General features: G+C 37.3%; 1 protein-coding gene across 10 annotated transcripts in view; it reads right to left on the bottom strand.

The window, feature by feature from the left end:
* The window catches only part of LOC138153525 (RNA-binding protein 12), a 36691-nt gene extending 21110 nt beyond the window's left edge, over positions 1-15581 (bottom strand). For 3 of the 10 annotated variants that reach the window (XM_069077695.1, XM_069077693.1, XM_069077694.1), the window contains exons 1-2: positions 15382-15580; positions 9297-9381 (exon numbers count right to left, since the gene is read on the bottom strand). Coding sequence is in view for 1 of the 10 variants with exons in the window: in XM_069077691.1 (XP_068933792.1) it covers positions 3866-6505 (2640 nt within the window). In the remaining 9 variants the exon portion in view is untranslated. Of the gene's footprint in view, positions 1-244; positions 6528-9296; positions 9382-15381 lie in introns of those variants that run through there. The other 7 variants (XM_069077697.1, XM_069077696.1, XM_069077691.1 and 4 more) reach the window with 6 other exon arrangements.
* Between the last annotated feature and the right edge of the window lie 8193 nt (positions 15582-23774).

Genomic DNA, 23774 nt, shown 5'->3' on the forward strand with positions numbered 1-23774 from the left:
TTCAGACATTCTCTTCTTTCCTTACTTCATAAACATAAACAGATAAAACAACAAATGTCTGCCCCAGAGATCATTCTGCCTTCAACTCTCCAACCTCCATCCGTGGTATTGTCAGGACACTTTAAAAAAAATACCTGGTAGTAATGTTCAAGAACAAATATGTCATATTTCCCCATAACAATGTTATTTCTTGAAGCTCAATAAAGAACTCTTGTCCAGTTGAAGCATTAAAAGCATCAGCCTGTTTTATTTTGTGACAAGTTTATTGAACAGTATTTAAGACTTCATCTTTATAAACAAAGCTCTGTTGAGCAGTACTGAGGCAGCACCTGCAAATAATGGTGTGGCCATGTCAAGAAGAAGCCATTTGATTAAGCATTTGGTTTCTTACCAGTTTAAATTCTTGTAGAACCACCAACTTGACAGCTTAAATGTAGGAGAATTTTTCAAGGATTGGAAATAGCTTTAGAGCATAAAGTAGCTACTGTTGGAATGTTGTTCAAAAGAATCTCATAATCAATTTCATTCAGTAAAGCTAGCCCTTATTAAGGATATCCTACTCCACCAGACTCAATTTTAGTTTGTTTTCTTCACTCCTTAACCAAGCACTTCTCTAATATCAAGTAGTATGAGTAGTGCTGGGGTCCAATTAAAGAATGGAAAAAGCCAGCTAGGGATTAGATGCGTCCCTAGTTTAATTTGAATTATAAAACTCCACAGAATGGGCTGGTATTTCTCAATATATAAATGTGAAGTCTCTCTTTTTTTTTTTATGCAGACCAAGATTTCCATGCAATGGGCTAAGTAAAGAATGGCACTACTACCTTGAATTTTTCTCTGAAAATTGAAAAAAAAAAATGCAAGTGGAATTTTTATTATAGATGTCCTGACAACTGGCAGTAAAAAGCTATCAACTATGTTTTAATACTGTGTTATATTGAATATGAAAGAAAAAGGTCACTAATTGTTATGTACAACTACAGTGTGTATACAAAACAAAAATCCAAATTCTGCATGTGAGCAAAATGTTTCCCTAAGAGTTCTGTAAAATTTACAGACTGGCGTATTCAGAAATACATTTTACACAAATGTCACTAATCCCTTTAAAGCAAAAGGAAATAAACGCACCAACTAATTAACCAGATGCAGAAAAAAGTCAAACCTAATGATAAAGATTCTCTTCAATTCACTAAATACAACACTAAATAAAAGTTACACAGAAATTTGAAAATATCATGATGTTTACAAATGCACACAGCTTTGAAAAAAGCTTTACAAAGCCTTCATACCATACAAAACTTATGACAAAAATCAAAGGAAATAATGTAAATCCATTTCCAACACAAACCTACTTCATTAGAAAATCCGCAGGAAAAGGTGTATGAACAGAGTCATAGAACACATTTCAGAGACGTTTTACTGAAACTCCAATGCCCAAAACAAGATAAAACAAAATGCTTAGCAGTTAGCACTATTATTAATTTTAAAAAAAAAATCTCAGATACACAAAAATCAAATTCCAGAGTGCAGGCATTTAATTACATTTCACAACAAGAAAAGTAATGTTGTGATTCAACCAAACTTTAGAGAGTTCTCCAGTTTCCACTATTTATTTAATTTCATGAATAATGAAACCAGGTTTTCCTTTTTAGTATTTTTAATCTGAAGTGTAAAAACAAGTCAAAATAACCAAGTAGCTACAATAAGGTGTAAAACATTTAATCAAATAAATGTTAAGAACACAGAACCAAAATAAATTTGAAAAAAATAAGCATAAAGACTCATTTTTCATCTCCTATTCAAATAACCTATGTTTCTGGTATTGAAAATAGTCAATGTTCCAACACGAGGAGAAGGGAATTTTGCTGTTGAAATAAGACTCCAAAATAGTTTGTTGACGTTTTATACTTCGTCTTCAGAATGAAATACAATCACTTAACAGAGGCTTAAATTGAACAGTATATATAACCATCATATTGCTTTTTTAAGTGGAGGAGGCAACACCTAATGATCAGTCAAAACAAATTTGTACTTGTGAATTACCAGAAGATCCACAAAGCAGTCACCTCTTGATTGGATTACAAGTCTGTACAACCCCTTCCCTGAACAAAAATCCTGTGCTGTCAAATCTGCTAAGAATGTAGTGTTGAACAGGCTTTCAAAACTCTTAATGGTCACATGAATAAAACTGTTGCCACTTATATCTCTAAATCACACCACACTCTATTTCAGTGCTACCACTGACATGCAACACCAAAAAGGCACTATTTTTGTGTGGAAAACAATTCTTTTCAAGGCTGCTGTTTAAGCACACTGATTTGCAAGGAATGTTGGGGACTTTTCAAATCAAGACACAAGTGCCCTGTAAGAGACAAAAAACAATTTTGTTTCTCATGATCTCTCCAACCTCCCATTCTCCATTAAGGCTATTATACTATACAGTAATATAACACCTCTGCCAGCGTTCTTAGATAAATTGTGAAGGAAGGCAGAGGCCATAAAGGTGCCTTTTGGGGCAGTGGTGACCAAGATGCTCCCAGGCATTTCAGTGGCTAGGACTCTTGTTAACTGAGCTTCATTTAGTTTTTGGTTTTTTGTGTGTTTGTTTTTGCCTCAGAGTGTCCTAGCTCCCAAAGGAAAGGAACGGAAGGCAAGGAACCCTAGGGGATCCTGTTCCCCTCTGGCAGCTGTAGTTTGTCTGTATGAAGACACACTAATTGTTAGATTCCTGATCAAACAACTGCAAAAATAAAAGCTTCTAAAATAGAATTCAAGCAAAAACTACTACTTGTCAATCTATAGACCAGCTTATCAAGCAATTCCTCTAATGAATTACTGCTGACATTGATTGACTTAATTTTGACTCTATATAATGCTTATTCTTTTAAAAGTACTCCTCTCATCTAGTCCCTTAAGTTCTCTTATGGGCCAAAATTTCACGTGAGTCAGAACATATCAGCACCATTAGTCCATCTCAGCTAGCTATAAGTTCAAAACAAATCAAGCATCTTAAATGATTATAAAGCTTTTTCTGGGTTTTGATGTTACAAAGAAAATGGACAATTTTAAACTGACTAAACTAAGACTTGATGGTCAAGCCAAAATTGCTCTAGGGGACTGGGACATTGTTATTTCTGTGGCAAAAGTCTTATTCCACACAATTATAACTGTGACAATGGGAATCTGTGTTCAGGGTTATAAACATAAAACTTGGTTTAGATTTTTATAAAACAGTTCTGCTCATTACATAGGAGTCAATTGGGCAAATAAAGCAGCAACTTTCTAAACACACAACTGTCTATACATCAAGAACCTTTGAGAAGCAATAAAGGTACATACAATGAATCTGTATACACAGAGATTTTATTCAGTTGCAAAAGAAAATTAGGACTTTAGACAAAGCTTTGACCCTGTAACAAAGCAAATCTGTCCAGCTTTGAACCAAAAAAAATCTAATAGCCAACTTCTATTTTACAATGGCTTGCAATAGCACCCATCAAGAGCTTTGCTGACTTAATCTTAATACATTTCTATTTTCTTCATCCCAAATGGTATAAAACCAATCTAGACTCCTTGATAAGCATTATGTAGTCATTTGAGTTTTAACAAATGTTTTCTCTAAAGGTGAGCCAAAATTATTTTTTCTGTTCTCCCCATACAGCTCTACTGGAACATACAGCAACATTTATCCTTGCAGCAATTCTTCTGTAAACAGTCAACCAGTGCTCTCTCAGTCATATTGAAACCAATCTATTTGCAATTTAAACAATCCACAGGTTCTAACCTGGAAATACTAGGAAAACAATCTTGATGCATTAATCACAGCACTATGAAGATCTAGCCTACAAACAGTTTACATGAACAGCTACCCTAATACAAGTTTGACTTTTCTTGAGCCTATAGGTCTGTCATTTAGATCAACAACAGCTGCCATGGCTTCATCTCGAGACTCAAATGCAACCATTGCTTCACCTGTAGGCATGCCTTTTTCATTGTATTTTAAACATACTGAGCCTGGGATCACTTGATAACCATAAAAGAAATCTAAAATTTCATCAACAGAGACAGTGAAGGGCATATTTTGAACTTTAATAACTGTTGGGCCTGGCTTTCCAGAAGTAGTTCCAAATCCAGGGGGTCCCCCAATATGGAGTGCTCCAGGCCCAGGACCAAAGCTTGGTGGCCCACTCAAATGTCCAGCAGTACTACCAAGACCCGGGGGACCACCTCCAAAACTTGGGGGGCCACTCAAAGTACCAGGTCCATTTCCAAAATTCTGAGGGGCTCCTGCAAAAGCTGATGGTCCACTTAAATTATTGGGACCACTTCCAAAACCCTGAACATCAATACCTAAACCAGGCAGACCACTATTTCCAACAGAAGGTATTCCTGGTCGGGCATCTCCAAAGGCCCCTCCTAATCCCGGTGGTGGAAGTGGTGGGCCAAAGGCATTTGACCCACTAAAGTTACTGGGAAAATTAAATGGAGGGCCATTGTTTGCTTCTTTTGAGCCTACAGTCAGGAAAGCATGCTCATCACCTCCAGCATTTGGCATGCCTGGCACTGTGGCATTACCTGGCAATGGAATTTTTAACCCCTTTTTCACTTGAGATGGAGGATTTTTTTCAATCTCCCTCATGTCTTCTAGGGTAATTACATGCAATAAAGCCTCTCTCCCATTAAGTTTTTTACGGTGTAAGCGTTCAGCCTTATGTGCATCATCTTCAGTTTTAAACTGAACCAATGCCTGTCCTAACCCTTGCCCAGTGTTATCAACAAGAATATGTACAGCATTTTCATCCACTGGAATTTCCTCTAGGAACTGTAGAATATCCATCTTGGTAATGTTGAATGGAATATTTGAAATATGTGCACATAGTTTGGGTGAGCTATCTCCCTCAGTATTTAAAATGATCTCCCTCTGATCATAACTGAAGTTCTGTAGCCTCTTCCGAATCATGTCTATCTTTTCTAACATTCCCTTTTTAGTTATTGGGTGAACCTGAATAAAGCGATTCCCCATGTATTGTTTATGACGACACAAAGCTGCCTTATAATCAGACTCACTCCTGAATTCTACAAAACCTTCACCTGTTGCTTTCCCATTGGGTCCATAAGCAATATAAATACTATCTTCCACAATATCTAGCTTTTTAAAGAAATCAATGACATGTTTGTTTTCTGCTTCAAAGGGTAGACCTTTCAAATACACACAAAAACCAGGCTCATGTGGAGATCTCGATCTTGACCTTTTCTGCCCACTAGGCGACTTTGACCTGACGAGTGTCTGAGGAGGGGGGTGTGTCTGTCCAGAAGGTCCCATGCTCTGCTTGAAAGTGATATGGCCTCCAGCAGCTACCCACTGTCTTTCTGTGGCTGGGCTGACTTCAACATAGCGTTGAATCATCAGCATTCTGTTTCTTTTCAGTGCTTCAAATGTATCTTGAGGGGAGAAAAACTTAACTAATCCATTCCCATTATTTCGGCCTACATGATCTTTCAACAAATGCACTGCATCTACACGAAGCCCATGGAAAAAGTCTTTGACATCAGTTTCCATTGCAGAAAAGGGCATCCCATGGACACTGACATACAGATCATCAGGGTTGATGGGAAGTGGCTTCAGACTACTTTGAGAGTTCATTTGAATAGGATTAACAGGATTCAAAGGACCCAGAAACATTGGGTTCAGGTTACTGTTCAGATTCAATGCTGTTCCAGATCCATTCATCCCAGTAGGTATGGGTGCCACTGGTGGTGGATTCAAAGGAGGCATTCCTGACAGAGGTGGCATAGGGTTCATGGGTGGCACTGGAGGAACAGGAGGTATTGGGGGTACGGGAGGCACAGGAGGCAGTGTAGGTACAGGAGGAGGAACAGGTATCGGAGGAATAGATGGCATTGGTGGCAAGGAGGGCATAGCTGGTATTGGAGGAATGGGAGGAGGTGGGACTGTGCTCATGGAGGATGCTGTGCTAGGTAGAGTTGAACTAAATGTTGGGCTCCCAAAGGAAGCCCCCATATTTGGAGGGGCTGTTCCTATGTTGGATGTGGAAAATGTAGGGATATTTTTGTTGCTTTCATGCACAGATGTGGCTGCAGTAACCACACTGGGAGAAGGATTATTAAAATTGGGAACTGTGGTAGGTAAATTTACCCTGCCACTCATGCCTGAACTAGGAGGTGGTCCTGATCGGCTAGCATTTGCTGGTGGCATATCTAAGTTGGCAGTTTCAAAACGCCTACGACTGAGTTCAATCATATTTTGCATTTCAGTTTTACTACTCAACAATAGTGTTACTTTTGACCCTTTAATAGTACCACCTGTGCGCATCATACCAAGCCTTGCATCTTCATCAGTGGCAAAAACGATGAAAGCCTCACCCAGTTCACCCCCTACAATATGCACGCCCCCATCAGGGATGGTCAATCCAGAGAAGAAGTGGCGAATGTCCATGGTCCCCGCCACAATTGGGAGACCTTGCAAACGGATGACCACAGCCATGCTGCGCTGAAATAACACACACCTGCAGATGAAAAAAGGCAACGGCTATGTCAGACTACTGTTTGTCATACCATTTATTTAGCTAGTAGAATCACCATCTACCATATTAGGCACTCAAACATCTCCTCAAGCTAACACAATTAAGTGTTAATATAGATTCTATTTTTTTTTACTTTCTAAAAAAGGAAAACTATGTATTTAACAATTAAAACCACCACAATTTCAACTTCCAAAATATATTGTAGAAACACATAAAAAGTTCAGTCCAAAGACCCCAAAGTATCAGAACAAAAACAATAAGAGGCAGCAATTTTATCATACAGACTACCAGTTATTTAGTGACATTTAAGGAAACATATAATTCACCATGGAAAGGACCCTTTAACAACCATGGGAATAACCTTTAAATAAAGCACCACAAAAAACTACAGCTTACTGCCCCTGCCCTCCCTACAAACCTGGCAACTTCTTGGGACTATTAAGACATTTTGCATATAGTTGCAATTCCTAAAATCTAAATGTAACAGAATCAAGGAACTGTGCAGTACTGATTACAAATGGTTCTTAACAGTAAATTTTTCAGACAAATTTTAAGTGAGAACTAGTTATAAGTTAGTTCTCTGCTCCATCTGTTCAGAACTATAGTCAATAAAACTAAGTATTATTTTACTCAATGTTAAAATAAATTAAAGAACCCCAAAGAGATAATAAATATATTTAATCCCAGTACTCCTGATTTCTACAGCTATTCAACATCTAAAACATTTTCCAGGAGAACCCTGCTACAATGCTAGTCACTTACACGATTTTGGTTAAACCACAGGTCCAATCACCTATCCCAATCCCCTCCACAAAAAAGAATTCTGAATATTGTGGGTTCTTTGGGGGTTGGGGGAGGGGGTGGATTTTACTTTAGAGGGATCTGTTTCTATTATGTCCTCTCAGAATGATTCTCAATGGGAAGAGGAAAGGAGGATCTAGATATGCTATTACTGGGATAGCAAGCATAACTATGAAGAGCCTATAGAACTCAGAGGTTGCTTTACATGGTAGCAGGGCTCTACTGTACTTTTTTGATTTAAATTAAACATACAAGACCAGAAAGGGGAAAACTACTCCCCAATATAAGTATTTTATATTCCAAGTACTGGTACTTCAGATTCCAACCAGAAACATTGGTTTTAAAAATACAGGGGTAGCAATTTGCAAGGTGATAAATGTTTTTATGCTTGTGACAGGATAATAGTAATTTGCAGTTAACTTTTACAGAGTCAATATCACCTTTATTCTAAAGACTAGAAATATCAAAGTTTTGAAACTTAGTAATTTTATGTAGAACACTCTAGCTGTAAAAAGGACAATTCAAACATAATGTCTCTTAAATGAGTTGTGACTCCAGGCCAACTCACTTAATCTTTCTGAGTTCTTTTCCTTACTGGGCTAGATGTTTTCTTCTAAGATCCCTTGAGCTTTAAAATTCCATGATTCTATCAACAGTACTCTTTATAATCAAATTTTCTGAATACTGTACTAGATGCAACAAGATACCATACTAAGCTGAATTTTTAAACTTCGAAAGATAGCTCTTATTAAACTCTAATTTTAGATACTAAGTCTATATATTTTAGCTTGAATAAGTTATTTAATTATCAGCTGGAACTTTTGAAAAAGTGGATTGAATGTGCTTAACTACAGATGCATACTGAATCCCTATATATTACTGCACTTCATTTAAAGACAATTAAATAGTCAATATAGGACATAGTATGAATAACCCAAGTATCAAAAATACCGAGTAAAATAAGTTAGCTTGCACTGGGTACAAGTACATGAGAGTAGCCCAATGTGGCCCCAAAACACAACAGACAAACCAAACAGGGCTTAGTGCCATACAAAGTACTGTACAAGTCTTCCTGCTAAAGGTGGGAACCTAGTGAAAGTCTGTACAAGGCAAAAATATGCTAATGAACACATGCCACTGCAAAAACCTTTGTGTTGAAATAGGTTGCTGCTGAAGGACTGGGACTACAACCAGAATAATTCTGGAAGTCTAAAGAACACAAAATTTCACTGCTAAGCCTTCAACACAAGTTAAAAACAATTATCTTTTAGGTTTGTGAGAGGGAAGGGGAAAGCCAGTGCTCTGCCACTTAGTGTGAACATGAACAAGCCCTTAAACCTCATTCAAAACATAGTTTCCTCATGTATAAAAACAATTTGGGCTTAAAAATACATGACACGATAGCTCTAGAGCAAGGAATTCTCATTTTTTTTGTTAATGTCACAACCCTTCAGCAATCTAGTCTTCACCAGAAGATTCGCCAAAGGATTCCTTCTCAGAATGATGTTTTTAGATACATAAAATAAAATACATAAGATTACAAAGGAAATCAATTATATTGCAAAATAGTCTTCAAAACATTGAAAAAACAGGTTTACAAACTCCAGGTTAAGGACTCTTCATCTAAAGATTCTACAGATTTATACCAGTATCAAAAGCAACTACATTTCAATGGATCTAGAATACTACCTTACTGGGAAGGGAGGGTGGAATCTATTTATTCTACAACACTTAGGAATGTTTAGGCATGTAGGACCAAAGCAGTGCAAAACTGATCCCAAAGAAATCTACACCAGCAGTACAAAGCACCTAGCCATCCCTCCTCCCCCACCCAAAGAGAAAAAGAAGCTTAAGACACACCAATTTGTATATTGCACAAATCTTAAGGTTATTTAAACTACCTTGTTTTAACTTAAAGATAAACAAACCTTCAATTCAAAAATCTCTTACCTGAAAAAACAACAGATGTATTTTCTTAACAAGTAGCAGAGGCCAAGTCAATCCTGTGGGCAACCAATTAAAACCAACTTTTAGACTGCAATAAAGAATAAATGGAGGCAAAAATCAATGTAGGAAACACACAAAATAGTATTTGCAGTTCACAATGAACTGTCTATTAAGAAGGCTCAAGTTTGAAACCACCACTGGGCACTTCAACTAGAAAGCATCCAAAAGATGAACTGTGCCAAAACCCACACACACTTACTACTTAATAGTGCTTTCAAGTTTTAGTGTCTGTATTCAGTACGAATAAATGATATTTTTATATAGATTTGCCCTAAAAAAAAAAAGTGATTGAGAACGAAGACATTTATTTTGCTTAGTTTCACACTTGACATTTGCTTTTCTGATTGAAGGATTTGGGGATGAGGCAGTGTAAGGAAGAATATTACTTCTTTTGTCCACAAAGAAACAATCAAGTAAACCTTAACCATAAAATAGTCTAATTGCTTAGACCAGGCCAGCCCCTACAGTTTACCACTAAATTCCAGATAAAAACAGGATACTCAGAATAACATCACTTTCACAGGCAAATCATGTCAAGTCCATGGAATTTTAGGAAATTATTATAACCACTCTTCCAACAGTTGCTTTCACATATACCAAGACTTCGGCTTTATAAGCATAAAGTCAATCAAGGTTTCAGCTCTGAGAATTTATAACACAAAAATTGCACTGAGATTCAAAGTCCCCAGGAAACTGATATTCCCAAAATATCTAGATCTGTTACCAAAGCATCTACAAGAAACTTCAGAATACTCCCCAAAACAATCAGAAGTAAAGCATCTTTTCATTCACATTTCCTTAATCAGTGTTATGGCGATACTCAAGCAACCTACAGCAAGGGATTAAGACTGATAGTCCTTGGGGAAGAATGATAAGCCATGCCATACCGCGCCTTACTAGAATCATGCTCATTTTTAACCTAAAACCATTCAAGACTAAAAACCAGTATAACTAACAATTGTTATTACTGATGTACAAGAGATTTTAAATATTTCAAAAGCTAATTACACTCTAATCCAAGAGTAAATATTCTACCAACATCATTCTAAACAATCCCAAGACACAAACTAAAATAACACCATTTATACAAATTATCAATTAGATGTGTTATGAAATACTACAAAAATTACATAACTCAGTAAATACCACAAAATGCGTATGTTATTTAAAATGAAATTACATGAATGTGTATTAATTCTATAGTATGATAATTGATTTTTTTCTAATAGTCATTACACAGTAAATTAAATTCTTAAATCTTAAAAAGTTTAATTTTTAAAAAGCCACATTTAGTAAGATCTGCCAGCAAATACAAAGAGAGTAAAGGAAGAAGGAACTGAATAGAAGAGCGCTTCTTAAATGAAGGCAATGCTTAATGAGGATGAGTCTACACTATATCAATATTTTCTTCTGATAAATTTCTAATTTGGCTCCACTGTCCAGAGACAAAAGTTGTTAGCAACTGTAATTAAATGAGATTACAGAAAATAATTTCTTAAAAATATGAAATGCTGGGCCTATAATGTATCCATTTTTCTTATAGAAAAAATTATATTTTCCCTAGTATTATAAAACTGGTTGAATGACAAAGCAGGTACTATGCAGATCACTACAGCTTCAACACCATTTTATTCATATTTATTATATGGTAATTTTCCATCCATTAATGTATTGATTGACATTCTTGTCAAAAGTTCTGTTAACTAGAGAAAAATAACACAGAATCAAAAGGATAGTTCTTGGCTGGCCCAAAGAGGGTGGGACAGAGTTTATTTTATACTATAAAAATACTAAATACTAGCAAAAAAAAAAAATCAAACGTGCCATATCTGGTAGTCAGAGCAGCAGCTGAAAAGGCCAGACTGGAGATTAACTTTGAGAAAGATTTTGGAGAGAAGAGACCTGTATTTTCAGGTCCTGAAGTGGTCTCTGAATACAAGGTCCTCTATGCCAAGAAACTAAGCTGTTTCAGCCACACACAGATTATTCCTGCAGACTATGTCATCCTCCCCCCAAAGGACTAAATCAAGTTTTCACTTAGGAGCAAATTAAAAAAATGTGTCCTCCCCCCACTCACATCCCATACCTCTTTCCCACCAGGCCAATGATGCCTGAATTTGCTGGCTCAGAAATCAGGATATCTAATATCATCTCATCGACTGCAAACAATTCAAGGTGGGACTTTGGACATGTCACTTAACCTCTCTGGCCTCAGTCTGGTTATGGGGTTAGACTTTAGGGATCTCTTTCAGGGCTGGCATTCTAAAACTTTTCACTGAAAAGATAAAAAGCTCAAAATACAAATGTAACTCAAGTAAAACTTTATACTTTAATAGCTCAGACTAATCAGTCAAACCATCACCAAGCAAAAGTGACAGTGACTTAAGACTTTCCTGTTGCAGTAAGTGCTATCTGTTTAGAAAGGAGGGCACAGAAGGGGCAGACACAAACCAGATTACAAACTGCAGAGACCACAATTTTGTCTATGATGGCCCTGGTGATCTACTAGAGCTGCCAGGCAAAAAGCTGTTGAATTTGCACATATTCCAGGCATTTCTGTTTCCGCTCTTAACTGTGGAACAGGCTAAGTTCAGAAAAGTTCATCACCAGTTAGCTAAAGGGTGTTGGCTATAAGCAACTACTGAAGTTATATATGGGCCAGGACCTGTGTTAGTGCAAAAAATTCCTACACCAATGAAGTTACAGATCTTTTAAAGAATCAAGTATCTTTGCCAACACAGGATTTTCTAATTTTTTTTTATTTTGCTTTGAAACACAAAGTTAAAAAATAGTTGATTTGTTCATTAGAATCATCATCATATTCTCAAAGTACAAGGAAAGCCAAGTCATTCCCTTGGTGTCTTAAATCCCAATTCCCAGAAACATTCAGGCCTCTAAAAATGAGAAACTCATACTAGTTAAGTTCTAAAGTAGTTTCATTTTTTAGAGGAAGTGTATAAAACTAGATAAAGAAACAACTTCTAAATACAAATTATTTTAAAAATTAAAAGGGAAGACAAAAATTAATGAAAATATATTTATGACTTGCTGGTTCATCAAATACAATAACTTCAATTATGCAGATTATAACTTGTTCTGTCCAATTTCACTTTTGCTTCAACTACAAGCTAAGAAAATCAACATCTATTTCAATTTTGACACCAGTGTTTTAATAAAACTTAAAAAAAAAATAAACTGTCCATTCTTGTAGAATTTTAAAAGCACAAAAGACTTATCTTCACAATCAAAAGCAGAAGATAGAATAGTGAGGTATGTAGTTTGCAGATCCATTACTTAAACCAACAATCCCATTCTTTCTCTAATACAGAGTCATAATGAAAGCAAACTCGAATTTTTTTTTCAGCACTACAATTTCCATCCACCAAAACCAGTAGGCATCACAACTAAACAAAACAATCTCATTAGACTTCAAAGAAACAGAAGTAAAACAACTCCAAATCATACCAAAAAAGATAAGTGAGCCATAGAGAGACAAGGAGAATGTGCCAAGTGCTATAATCAGTAAATATAAAAACTTTAGACAATTACAAGATTGCAAAACAACTGCAATTTAGTTGACTGCTCTCATTTTGTCCCCCTTAAATGGGTCACATTTTATGCTGGGATTTTAGCAGTTTCCAACAACAGAAACTTTTCACTTTTTCCATTAGCAACAGGTCAGCTGTCAAAGCAGCATTTCAAAATGTTTATACCATTTACAAAAAGCACTACAAACTATCTTTTGTTTTTAAGAACACTCAAAGTCTTAAAAATTAAGTTTTAGAGACTAAAAAATTAGTACAAAAAAAGGTTTCCAGCTCACATATATTTCTAAGAAACATTTTAATTATATGGTAGACCCATTCACTGTGACTGCTGGTTTGAAATTTGATGAATTCATGTGTTGTGCATTAAGTATTTGTAGTAATTCAAAGCCAAAATATTTATCTATGAAAAGTATGTAAAGATTTGATAAAACCATAGAAAAACTAAAATGATTAATTCAGTTTTCCTCTGTAAAAGAGATACCTAGAATTTAAGATTCTTTAAAGTCGATTCTACTTTAACCACTGATACTTACCTTCTCCCTACATAAATATCCTTTAGAGAATTCAACTAAAATGGATTGTGTAGTTACATCCTGTCAAAAGGAAAACGAACAGACTAGCAATCTTAAAACGCTAACACTTATACAGATGCCAGTCACTCAACCCTCCTACTCAATGTGTAAAACCCAAAGGCTTCAAAAACTCTAACCTGTCCCAAAGTCCCCCAAATGCTCTACATAGGGGAATAAAAACGTCAAGTTTAATATGCCAAAGAACGGGATAAAACAGTCAATGGTTCCCTGTTCTCAGCATATTCAAGTTAATTAAAGCTTTGGAAAATTTTCTGCAGTTTCATGTTTACCCCAATAAAAAAATTTTGTATTAGAAAGCAAAAAATAAACATCACCACAAAGAAATCCAAATTTAATGTTGCATTTAAAAAATACTGACATTAAAGCATTCTTTGAAATTAAACTGCACCACAGTTAAAAAAAAAACTAAGTACATTGTCACCATATAAACACAAAAGTATTTCATTTTCTGAAAAGTTTAAGTTACACTTAAAAGTAATCACTTCAGCGTTTCCAGAAAGTATTTTTGTCAGGAAAAAAATAAAAACAGAAACAAAATACCTAGTCATGATTGCTTTCTGAGTCCGAAATTCCCCCTTCTTCCAGAACTACAGTAAAGAGGGGCAAGCACAAACCAGGCCATACTGCGTTTTCAAAGAGATTCCTTTATCTCTAGTCTTGTAACAAAAAACTGTAGACCTAAAGCAGTTTGAAATATATTAAGCCCCTAAACTACTCAGTAAATTCAAACGCTATTTATTCGTAACAAATTTTTTACTAAGTTAACTTTTCAAAACATTTACTAATAGCAAGGCAGAACACTGAAACTACAGCAAAGACAGAAAATTTCAAGGAAAACGCTCCATCTGATGACTTCCGATCAGGTATCCATGCTATCAGACAAGACCTTCTGTAGAGGCTTATGAGTAAGAAAAAACGGATCCTGAACTATCCCTGCAAGTACAGCCCAAATCTTGATTAAAGTGCCTGCAACCACGCACAAAAGGGACTCCCTATACTATCCCCTCCCCGTCATCGTAAACCCCCAAATGATTTTTGGGGCTGCATACTCCAGCGGAGGCCTGTTACTGCACCTCCCCCCATCCCCATTCGATATCACCAACACACAGCAAACAAACTAACATCTAATACTTGGTGCACAGGTGTTTGTACTTCTACACACTCATACCCTACTTAACACCATCTTTCTCCTACTAACCAATCCTTACTCTTAGCCTATCCCGGCAACAGAAGTCAATGCAAGCTCCCAGACGAAAAAAAAAAACACTAGCTTCCTTCAGGTCAGGGTACAAAACAGGACCCTCCCCGGTTCCAGGGCATCTCCCACTCATTCTTCACACGTCCAGGACCGCAGCACATCCCTTCCAGCCACTGGGGGCCCCTCTCGTGCCCCGCCCCCGCGCCCGCCCCAGTGCGAGGCGCCGGAACAAGTCCTCCCTCCAAACTCCCGCAGCGGCTCCAGCCACAGGGGGCGATCTCCTACAACCCCCGCCCCACCAGGGGGGGGGGGGGGGGTCCTCGTGGCCGCCCCGCCGCAGCTCCCGCGGCCGAGCGCGGCCTCGTCAAGCCAGCCTCCTTCCCATCCCGGATCCGGCCCAAGGGGGCGGCCTTCGTCCCGGCTCCCTCCCCAGAGGCTCCGGCCGCGGCGGGCGTCGTCCCTGCGACCCTGTCCTCAGCTCCGCGGCACTATCCCGGCCCGGGCCCCGGCTCCAACACGGGGGCGGGGGCGAGCGCGGGTCGACTGCCGGGTCCTTTGTGTGGGGGGCTGAGGCGGACTCCGCGGCCTCCGAAGGCCCCGCCCCGAGCCCCGCAGAGCCCCGGTCGCGGCGGGGCGGCCCGAGCCCCGCACAGCCCCGCCCGCCCGCGCCGGGGCTGCGGGAGTCTTACCGGGGAGAGCTGCGCGGTGCCCGAGCCCAGACCCGAGCTACCACCCGCGCCAGTGTCTCCGCCCCGCGGCCGACAGCCCCAGCCCGAGTGGGGTCCCCGGATCCCGCAGCCGCCGCCGCCACTGCCGCAGCTGCCGCAGCCGCTTCTACCACTGCCGCTACCGCTGCTGCACAAAATGGCCGCCGCCGCGCTGCGCCGCTCCGCGCTCCAGTTGGGGGGCGGGACGACGTTCTGGGGCGGGGCCTCAGGCCGGCTGGAGCAGGCTCACTGGAGGCCTGGCTGGGATGCTCTCCTTCCTCTAGGATGATTGTGGAGCGATTAAAGCACCCTTCAGAACCGAGATGAGGATCCATTAATTTATTCAGTAAACATCTGTTAAGTACCTACTATGGGCCAAGCACTGTGCTCAGAGCTGAAACACTAAAACAAACAATATTCAGGCACTGGAAGGAAAGTCCTGTCCTAGGCTCATTGACCTTCCTCACCTGTCCGTTTCCCGGCTCCGTGCCTTTGCGCTGGCTGTTCCTCAGTGCGCGGTATGCACTCCTCACCTCGGCTTTCTAGACTTTCTTCAAAATGCTGCCCAAGCAGCGCCTAAACCCTTGCTTCTCATGCCCTCTCACCCAAAAACCTATTTTGTATATATGAAGTATGTATTTAATTTTGCATCTACTTATGTATGTACTTGTTCTTCCTCCCCCGGATCCACTCTGCTCCATGAAGGCAGTTTCATTTTTGTTTTTGTTATCCCCAGGGCCCAGAATGGCATATGTGGCAATCTGGCATTTGTTGTTGATTGATTGCTGCATGTAAAATTAGACTGAAAAGAAGTGGTCTGGAGCCAGAAAGTAGATGGCATTGAATTCCAGGCTCAGGGTTTTATTTGTTAGACAATGGGAAATCAAATGAAAATTTTGAATAAAGGAATTATAGGCTCCAAATACGTTATTCGGAGGAGTACTTGAGCATCACTGTGAAAGTTGGATTGGAAAGAGTATAGACAAGAGGCAGAAAGAACAGATAGGAGGTTTATTAGAAGGATAGATACAAGTACCTGGACTAAGATGGTTATAGCAGGTGTACATAGGGAGGTGGTAGACTCAATAGAGATTCTGGAGGCAGAAGCAACAGGACTAAGCCAAGGACACATACCATCTCGATGTCCACTTTCAGCCCATTTCTAAATCTTAAATACATTTCATTGACCTGGGCCATACATAACTGGTACCGTGTTTCCCCGATAATAAGACACTGTCTTATTTTTTTTTTTTTGGACAGAAAAACACCAGAGGGCTTATTTTCAGGGGAGGGCTTATTTTAATGAACATTGACAGCAATTTTAATAAACAGGTAAATGTGAACAAAAAAAATGTGCCTTTATTCAATAAGCAAATCACTGGGGAAGAACAGGATGATGCGCTCACTACAGTAGCAATATCAATAGGGCTAATTTTCGGGGGAGGGCTTATTTTAGAGGAGTCTTACACAGTACGGGGAGGGCTTATTTTCGGGATAGGTCTTATTATCGGGGAAACACAGGGTATATCAGACTGTATGTATCTTTACAACTACAACTTCAGACTCAGATCCAAAACTACTTTTCTATTTTAAGTTGAAATCTTTTAAATTTCTCTATATCTCTATTTTTTCCATTATTTGTGGACCAAATACCCCCCACACACACACATATACACACAATGAGCTGATATTTGTGATAAATGATAAGCAAAAAGGTTTTTTTTTTTTAGCAATGTTGGGGGCAAGAGGAAAAAATTTAAAATAGCTATAACATTTATATGGACATTAACCATGTGATGGGCATTATGCTAAGTGCTTTGTAAATATTATTCTATTTTATCCTCACAACCACCCTAGGAGGTGTTTTACAAATGAGGAAACTGAGGCAGGCAGAGGTTAGCTGATTTGCTCAGGGACAACAGGTTAATATATGTCTGCGACTAGATTTGTTTTTAGCTCTTCCCTAATTTAGGCCTGACACTGCTCCCCCCAACCAAAAAAAAATTACTATCAGGATGAATATGACAGTATTAAGTTGGAGGGAAGGCAGAACTGCTCAACTCTTAGTTTGTTTTTATAATTTCCACCAAGAAGAATGGCTTCAGATTGAGAAGGTTAGGACAAAAAACGGTCAACAGAAGGTTTAAACTAAGGATATATTAGAAAAGGGTAAGATAACATTGTACCTAATTGTCCATAATAGATTCAAGTGGCCAAATCTGGGTGGATTCTATGCCCAGGTACCAAAAGAGCATGTGGATGGATAGTTCTTGTTGAACTACTACCAGTGATGTTTTACAAACCATGGTGAATGCCAGCAGCTGTGCTGGGGGACTGGATATAAATGGCAGAAGTATCCTGGTTTTTTTTTTTGTTTGTTTGTTTGTTTAAAAAAAAAAAGAAGGAAGTCTTCTAACCATAAGCCCATGAAAACATTTGGTTCTTAGGGAAAAAAATAGCACATTTTTAGCACAAAAATAACACAAATATTTAGCACAAAAATAGCACAAAAAATAGTCATTTGAAGGATGGTTTGTAAATATTTAGAAAGACAAATAATAATTAGGGGCAATCAAGACTTCATGAGGAAAGATAATAAAAGACTGACCTCATGGTAAGTTGATAAGTTGAATGACACAGATAAGTGTGGAATTTGGGACAAAGAATTTGACAAAGACTATCATGCTACCCTTGTTAACAAGATAGAGAGATCTGGAGTAGATGGCAGAGTTTTAGGTGCATTTGCAGTTGTTCAAATGACTAGACTCAAAAGAATAATCATTTTTAGAAATTAATCTTCATTGAAATGTTTATTTTTATATTACCTCCCGGTTCAAGTATATCTCTGCTCTTCCCTACCCACAGATCCTTTCTAACAAGGAATAAAAAAGAGAGAAAAGCAGGTCAGCAAAATTAATCCAAATATCGGAGAGTACATATAGCTTTCTACCCATAGACCCCTCCTAATCAAAGAAGAGATGTCTGTTTTCTTTCTTTTTATTAAATTAACTTTTTTTATCCATGAAAATATTTACTTTTTCCCTCCCACCTCCCTCTCCCCACTTTGAAAATGCAAGAAAAATAAAACCCCTGTTAGAAACATGTATAGTGAAGCAAAACAAATTCTCTCATTGTCTATGTCCAAAACTACAAGTCTATCACCTCTCAGAAGAGAGGTAGCATTTTTCATCATGAGTCCTTTGGAATCATGGTTAGTCATAGTTTTGACCAGAGTTTCTAACTGTTTCAGAGTTGATTATACTTAAAATATTGTTGTTATTTGTATGCTGTTTTCCTGGTTCTCATTTACTTTTCATCCGTTCATACAAGTTCAAACAAGGTTTCTCTGAAGCTATGCCCTCATCATTTTTTATAGCACAGTCATATTCTGTCACATTTATATACCATCACTTGTTCAGCCATTTCCTGACAGGCATTACCTCAGTTTCCAGTTGTTTGACACCACAAAACGAGCTTCTGTACATACTTTTGTATATATGTGTCCTTTTTCTTTTTCTTAAATTTCTTTGTGGTATACCACATACCATACCATACCATACCATAAGGTAATGCCATGCACGAACAGCTTTCCAGAAGAATGCTACTGTGAACAGCTTTTAAGGTTCTGATTACACAATATAGTAAACACTCTATTCCATAGCAAATCAAAGCAAAACATTCACAGTAAATCAAAGTACATCATTCACAATATTACAACTTATCACAGAATATCAAAATATAGCATTCACAACAGCTTATCACAGAAAATGGCCACATTGTTTCCACTACAGTGGTCACAAAGTTTTGAAAAAAGAACAATCATTTAGTAACTCAAGCATTCACAAAATCCTGAATTCAATCACAAAGTACAATAATCAAAGTTTTACAAATCAATTACTTATTCAGTCATCAATAACTAAGTACAATTATTTAGTCAATCAATCATCCATCATTCAGTATTCAATCATCAGAAAATACACAGACCCTCCACCCCTAGGTAACTAGCAAATCAAAATCTTTTTAGTCAGTACACAGTATCCAAGTAAAATCTTCTTTCAACCCGACTCAGGGTGGTCCCTCAAATTCCCTGGATCCCCTTCCATGGTCCCAGATCCTACCTGGATTCACCAAACTGTCACCTGGGTTCAAAGGCAGACAGCTCCCAGGTCCTTGTCCAGCTCTCTGTGCAGATATTATCTATAGATAATATCACTGGATCAAAGGATATGCACTGCTTAGTAGCTTTTGGGGGACATAGTTCTAAATTGCTTTCCAGAATGGCTGGAACAGGGAAGTGTATTTCCTTATCTCTTTTGGGGGGGCTAATCTTGGTCATTATAATTACACAGTGTTGAGTTTATTCCAAAAGGTAATCATGAATGGGGCAGTCAGTGCTAGATTGGCAGAAGTCTTGAACTGAATGTCCCAGAGATCTGACTTTAGCTCTGTTATTCATTATTTTTTATCTATAACTTAGCTAAAGAAATGAAGAAGCAGAAAAATGCTATCCACATTGAGAAAAAGAACTATGGAGTCTGAATGCACAAAGTAAAATACTATTTGCTCTTTGTTTGTTTGTTTCTTGTTTCTTATGGTTTCTCCCACTAGTTCTAATCCTTCTTTACAACATGACTAATGTGAAAATATGTTTAATATGAATGTGTATGTAGAACTTATATCAGATTGCATACCATCTTGGGGATGGGGAGGGGAGGAAAGGGGAGAAAATTTAGAACTCAAATCTTATGGACGTGAATATTAAAAACTAAAAAAAATTAATTAATTTTTAAAAATGAAATGAAGTCAGAGCTAGAAGTGTTGGACTTGAAATCAGGAAGAACCAAATTCAAATTCTACTTCAGATGTTCCCTAGCTGTCTGATACCAAGCAAGTAAATTAACCTCTCTCAGCCTCAGATTTGTATGGGATGATAACAATGGCACTTACCTCACTTATTCATCTATTGTGAGGATCAACTGAGAATAATACATAAAGTGTTTTAAAAACTTAAACCAAGAAAAGGTGAAAATGGATATGTGATTTAAATATAAAAGGTGATACCATAAACAAATTAGGAGAGCAAGGAATAGTTTACCTGTCAGATCTATGGAAAAGGAAAGAATTTATGACCAAACAAGATAAGTCATGGAATACTATTGTGTTATAAGAAATGACAAGCAGGGTGATTTCAGAAAAACCTAGAAAGACTTGCATGAACTAATGCAAAGTGAAATGAGTAGAATAGGAAAATATTGTACACAGTAACAATAATATTGTATAATGATGAACTATGAAGGACTTAGCTATTTTCAGCAATACAATGATCCAAGACAATTCCAAAGGACTCATGATGAAAAACATTATCCACATCCAGAGAAAGAACTGATAGAATCTGAATGCAGATCGAAGCATACTATTTTTCACTTTATTTTTTTTGTGAAGTTTTTTTTGGGGGGGTCTGTGTTGTTTTCTTTCGCAATATGACTAATATGAAAATGTTTTGCAAGATTACACATGTATAACCTATATCAAATTGCTTACTATCCGAAGGAGGGGGGAGGGAAATGAAGGAGGGATAGAGAAAATTTGGAACTCAAAATTTTAAAAAGAATGTTAATTGTTTTTAAATGTAGTTGGGAAAAATAAAATATTATTTACAAAACTTTAAACTGCCATATAAATTCAGTTATTATGATTATGAGTATCATGCTTTTCAAATTTGCAGATGACTTAATGTTGATTGCTAAAATTACAAGCTTGGATGACAATCAGGAATTAAAAGGGTCTTCAAATAATATACATAACTACAAAAATGTACAAACCCCTCCCCCCAAAAAAAACAACTACAAAAATGTAAATCAAGCCAGTTAAGACCTATCACATACTATGCTAGACATATAAATACAAAGACAAAAATAAACTTTTAATTTCCTTAAAGAGCTTATATTTTATTGGAAGATATACTGTGTCCTTAAATAAATGCATAGATAAAGAAATAAGCAAATGAAAAAACATATATGTGTGTGCATATATATATATCCATATGCATACATATGCAAAATAAATATGACGAATTTTGGCAAGCAGGCCCTGGTAGCTGGGTGGTGGTTAGGGAAGTAGGAAAGGCTTTATGTAGATGAAAAGCAGCAAGGCAGGAAAAAGCTGGGTTTGGAGTCCGGAAGACCTGAGTTCAAATCCTGCCTCAGACACTAATTGTGTGTGACCCTGGAGAAGACACTTAGCCTCTGTCTGCCTCAATTTCTTCATCTATAAAACAGGGATATTAATAACAGCACCTACTTCCCAGGGTTGTTGGGAAAGTAAAATGAAGCAACATTTGTAAAGTACTTTGCAAACTAAAGGGCTACAATAAATACTAGTTATTATCACTACTAAGGTGGTGCTGGAGCTGATGGAAATCAGGAATTATATTTTTATTTACTTAAAATCTTCTTTGTTTTGTTATGAAAATTTTCATAGAAAAACAAGATTGTATATGTAACCATCAATCTCTTATGTACAATTTATTTTTTAAAATATACATATGTTAAATTTAACACTGCCTTGCTTGTCTATGTCCCCTTTTCTGAAATTCCTTCTATATATTTTTACTTAATTTTTAAAAGAATGTATTGTTGATAATCTTTTTAAAATATTATTTATATTTAACATTGTAGGGAGCCTACAGCCTCCTCTTTCCCCTCCCAGAGAGCATCCCAAATAATTGTGGGAGCAAATTTTGAAAAATCCTCCCTTTCAGTTTCTGTAGAAATAATAGGAAAAAATTTTTTCCAACCTAAAATCCTTTCCAAACTTTTCCCTGAAGAAAAAGTGGGAAGAATAAAAGCTAGGGCCTCCCTCCAAAATGGAATCAGAATGCCAGCCAAACTTAACTCTTGTCTGGATGTCTTCTCTCCTACTCTGGAGTGATTGGTGTTATGGATCCACCTAAGAACAGTGTCTTCATTTTTGAAATTCAAGATTAAGATGCTGCTCACAGGAAGGAACTCTTAAGGGTTAACTGGTTCAGGAAGGAACTGAGTAGTGACTATTCTAGAATGTTAACCTAAACTGTATTTTAACATAATATGATCTTTTCCTTATTCCAGATTCCTATAAATATTACATCAAATTGTACTGGGACAAAGTCATATCAAATGACATGAGAGACTCTGCCAGTTTGGACATCTCTATACAAGCTAAAAATGGGTAGGATATGGGTTAATGTTAAATTTAATAAAAATTGTTTCTGGCAGGTAAGACTAAATAAATTGCAATGTATATTATTAGTGTTAATATTTTTTCCCCTTGAACAAAAAGAATAAAAAAAACTGAATAGATTTAAAGTATTAGATCTGGTAGATAGAGTGCCTGAAGAATTATGGACAGAGGTTTACAGTACTGTACAGGAGGTAGCAACAACAACAAAAAAGCATTCCAAAGCAAAAAGAAGCAAGAAGTCAAAATGTCTCTCTGATGAGGGTTTACAAAAAGTTGGGGGAAAAGAGAAAGAAAAAGGTAAAGGAGAAAGGGAAAGATATGCCCAACTTGTACTATAAGAAAAACAGTAGAATTCTGGAAAATAACAAAGACAGATAACAAAGTTTTCTAAAACAAGCAATGCAAAGGAATAGAAGAATATAGTAGAATGGGAAAGACAAGAGATCTCTTCAAGAAAATTATAGTTATCAAGGGAATGTTTCATGCAAAAATGGGCATGATAAAAGAAACATGGTGGGGACCTAACAGAAGTAGAAGAGATTATGGAGAGATGGCAAGCATATACAGAAGAACTATACAAGAAAGATCTTAATATCATTGATAACTGTAATGGTGTGGTTACTGATCTAGAGGCAGACATCCTGGAGAATGAAGACAAGTGGGCTTTGGGAATCATTGCTAACAATAAGACTAGTGGAGGTAATGAAATTCCAACTGAGCTATTTAAAATCCTAAAAGTTGATGTTAAAGTGCTGAACAAAATATGCCAACAAATTTGGAAAACTCAACAGTGGCCACTATGTTAGAAAAGATCAGTTTATGTTCCAATCCTAAAGAAGGGAGATGCAAAAGAATGTTCAAATTCCTGAACAATTGTGCTTATTTCACATGCCAGCAAGGTTATGCTTAAGATTGTGCTATATGTGAAACAAGAATTACTAGAAGAATAGGCTGGTTTTTAAAGATGTAGAGAAACTAGAGCCCAAATTACCACATTCACTGGATTATGGAGAAAGCAAGAGAGTTCCAGAAAGACATTTACTTCTGTTTTACTTACTATGCCTTTGAATATATGGCAAGTTCTCAAAAAGATGGGAGTAACAGATTATCTTACTTGTCTCCTGAGGAACCTGTATGTGGGCCAAGAAACAACA

The sequence above is a fragment of the Petaurus breviceps genome, unplaced genomic scaffold, assembly GCF_028583685.1.
Source record: "Petaurus breviceps papuanus isolate PSGF00001 unplaced genomic scaffold, PetGlider_PUasm1.0 90994, whole genome shotgun sequence".
NCBI classification, from domain to species: domain Eukaryota; kingdom Metazoa; phylum Chordata; class Mammalia; order Diprotodontia; family Petauridae; genus Petaurus; species Petaurus breviceps.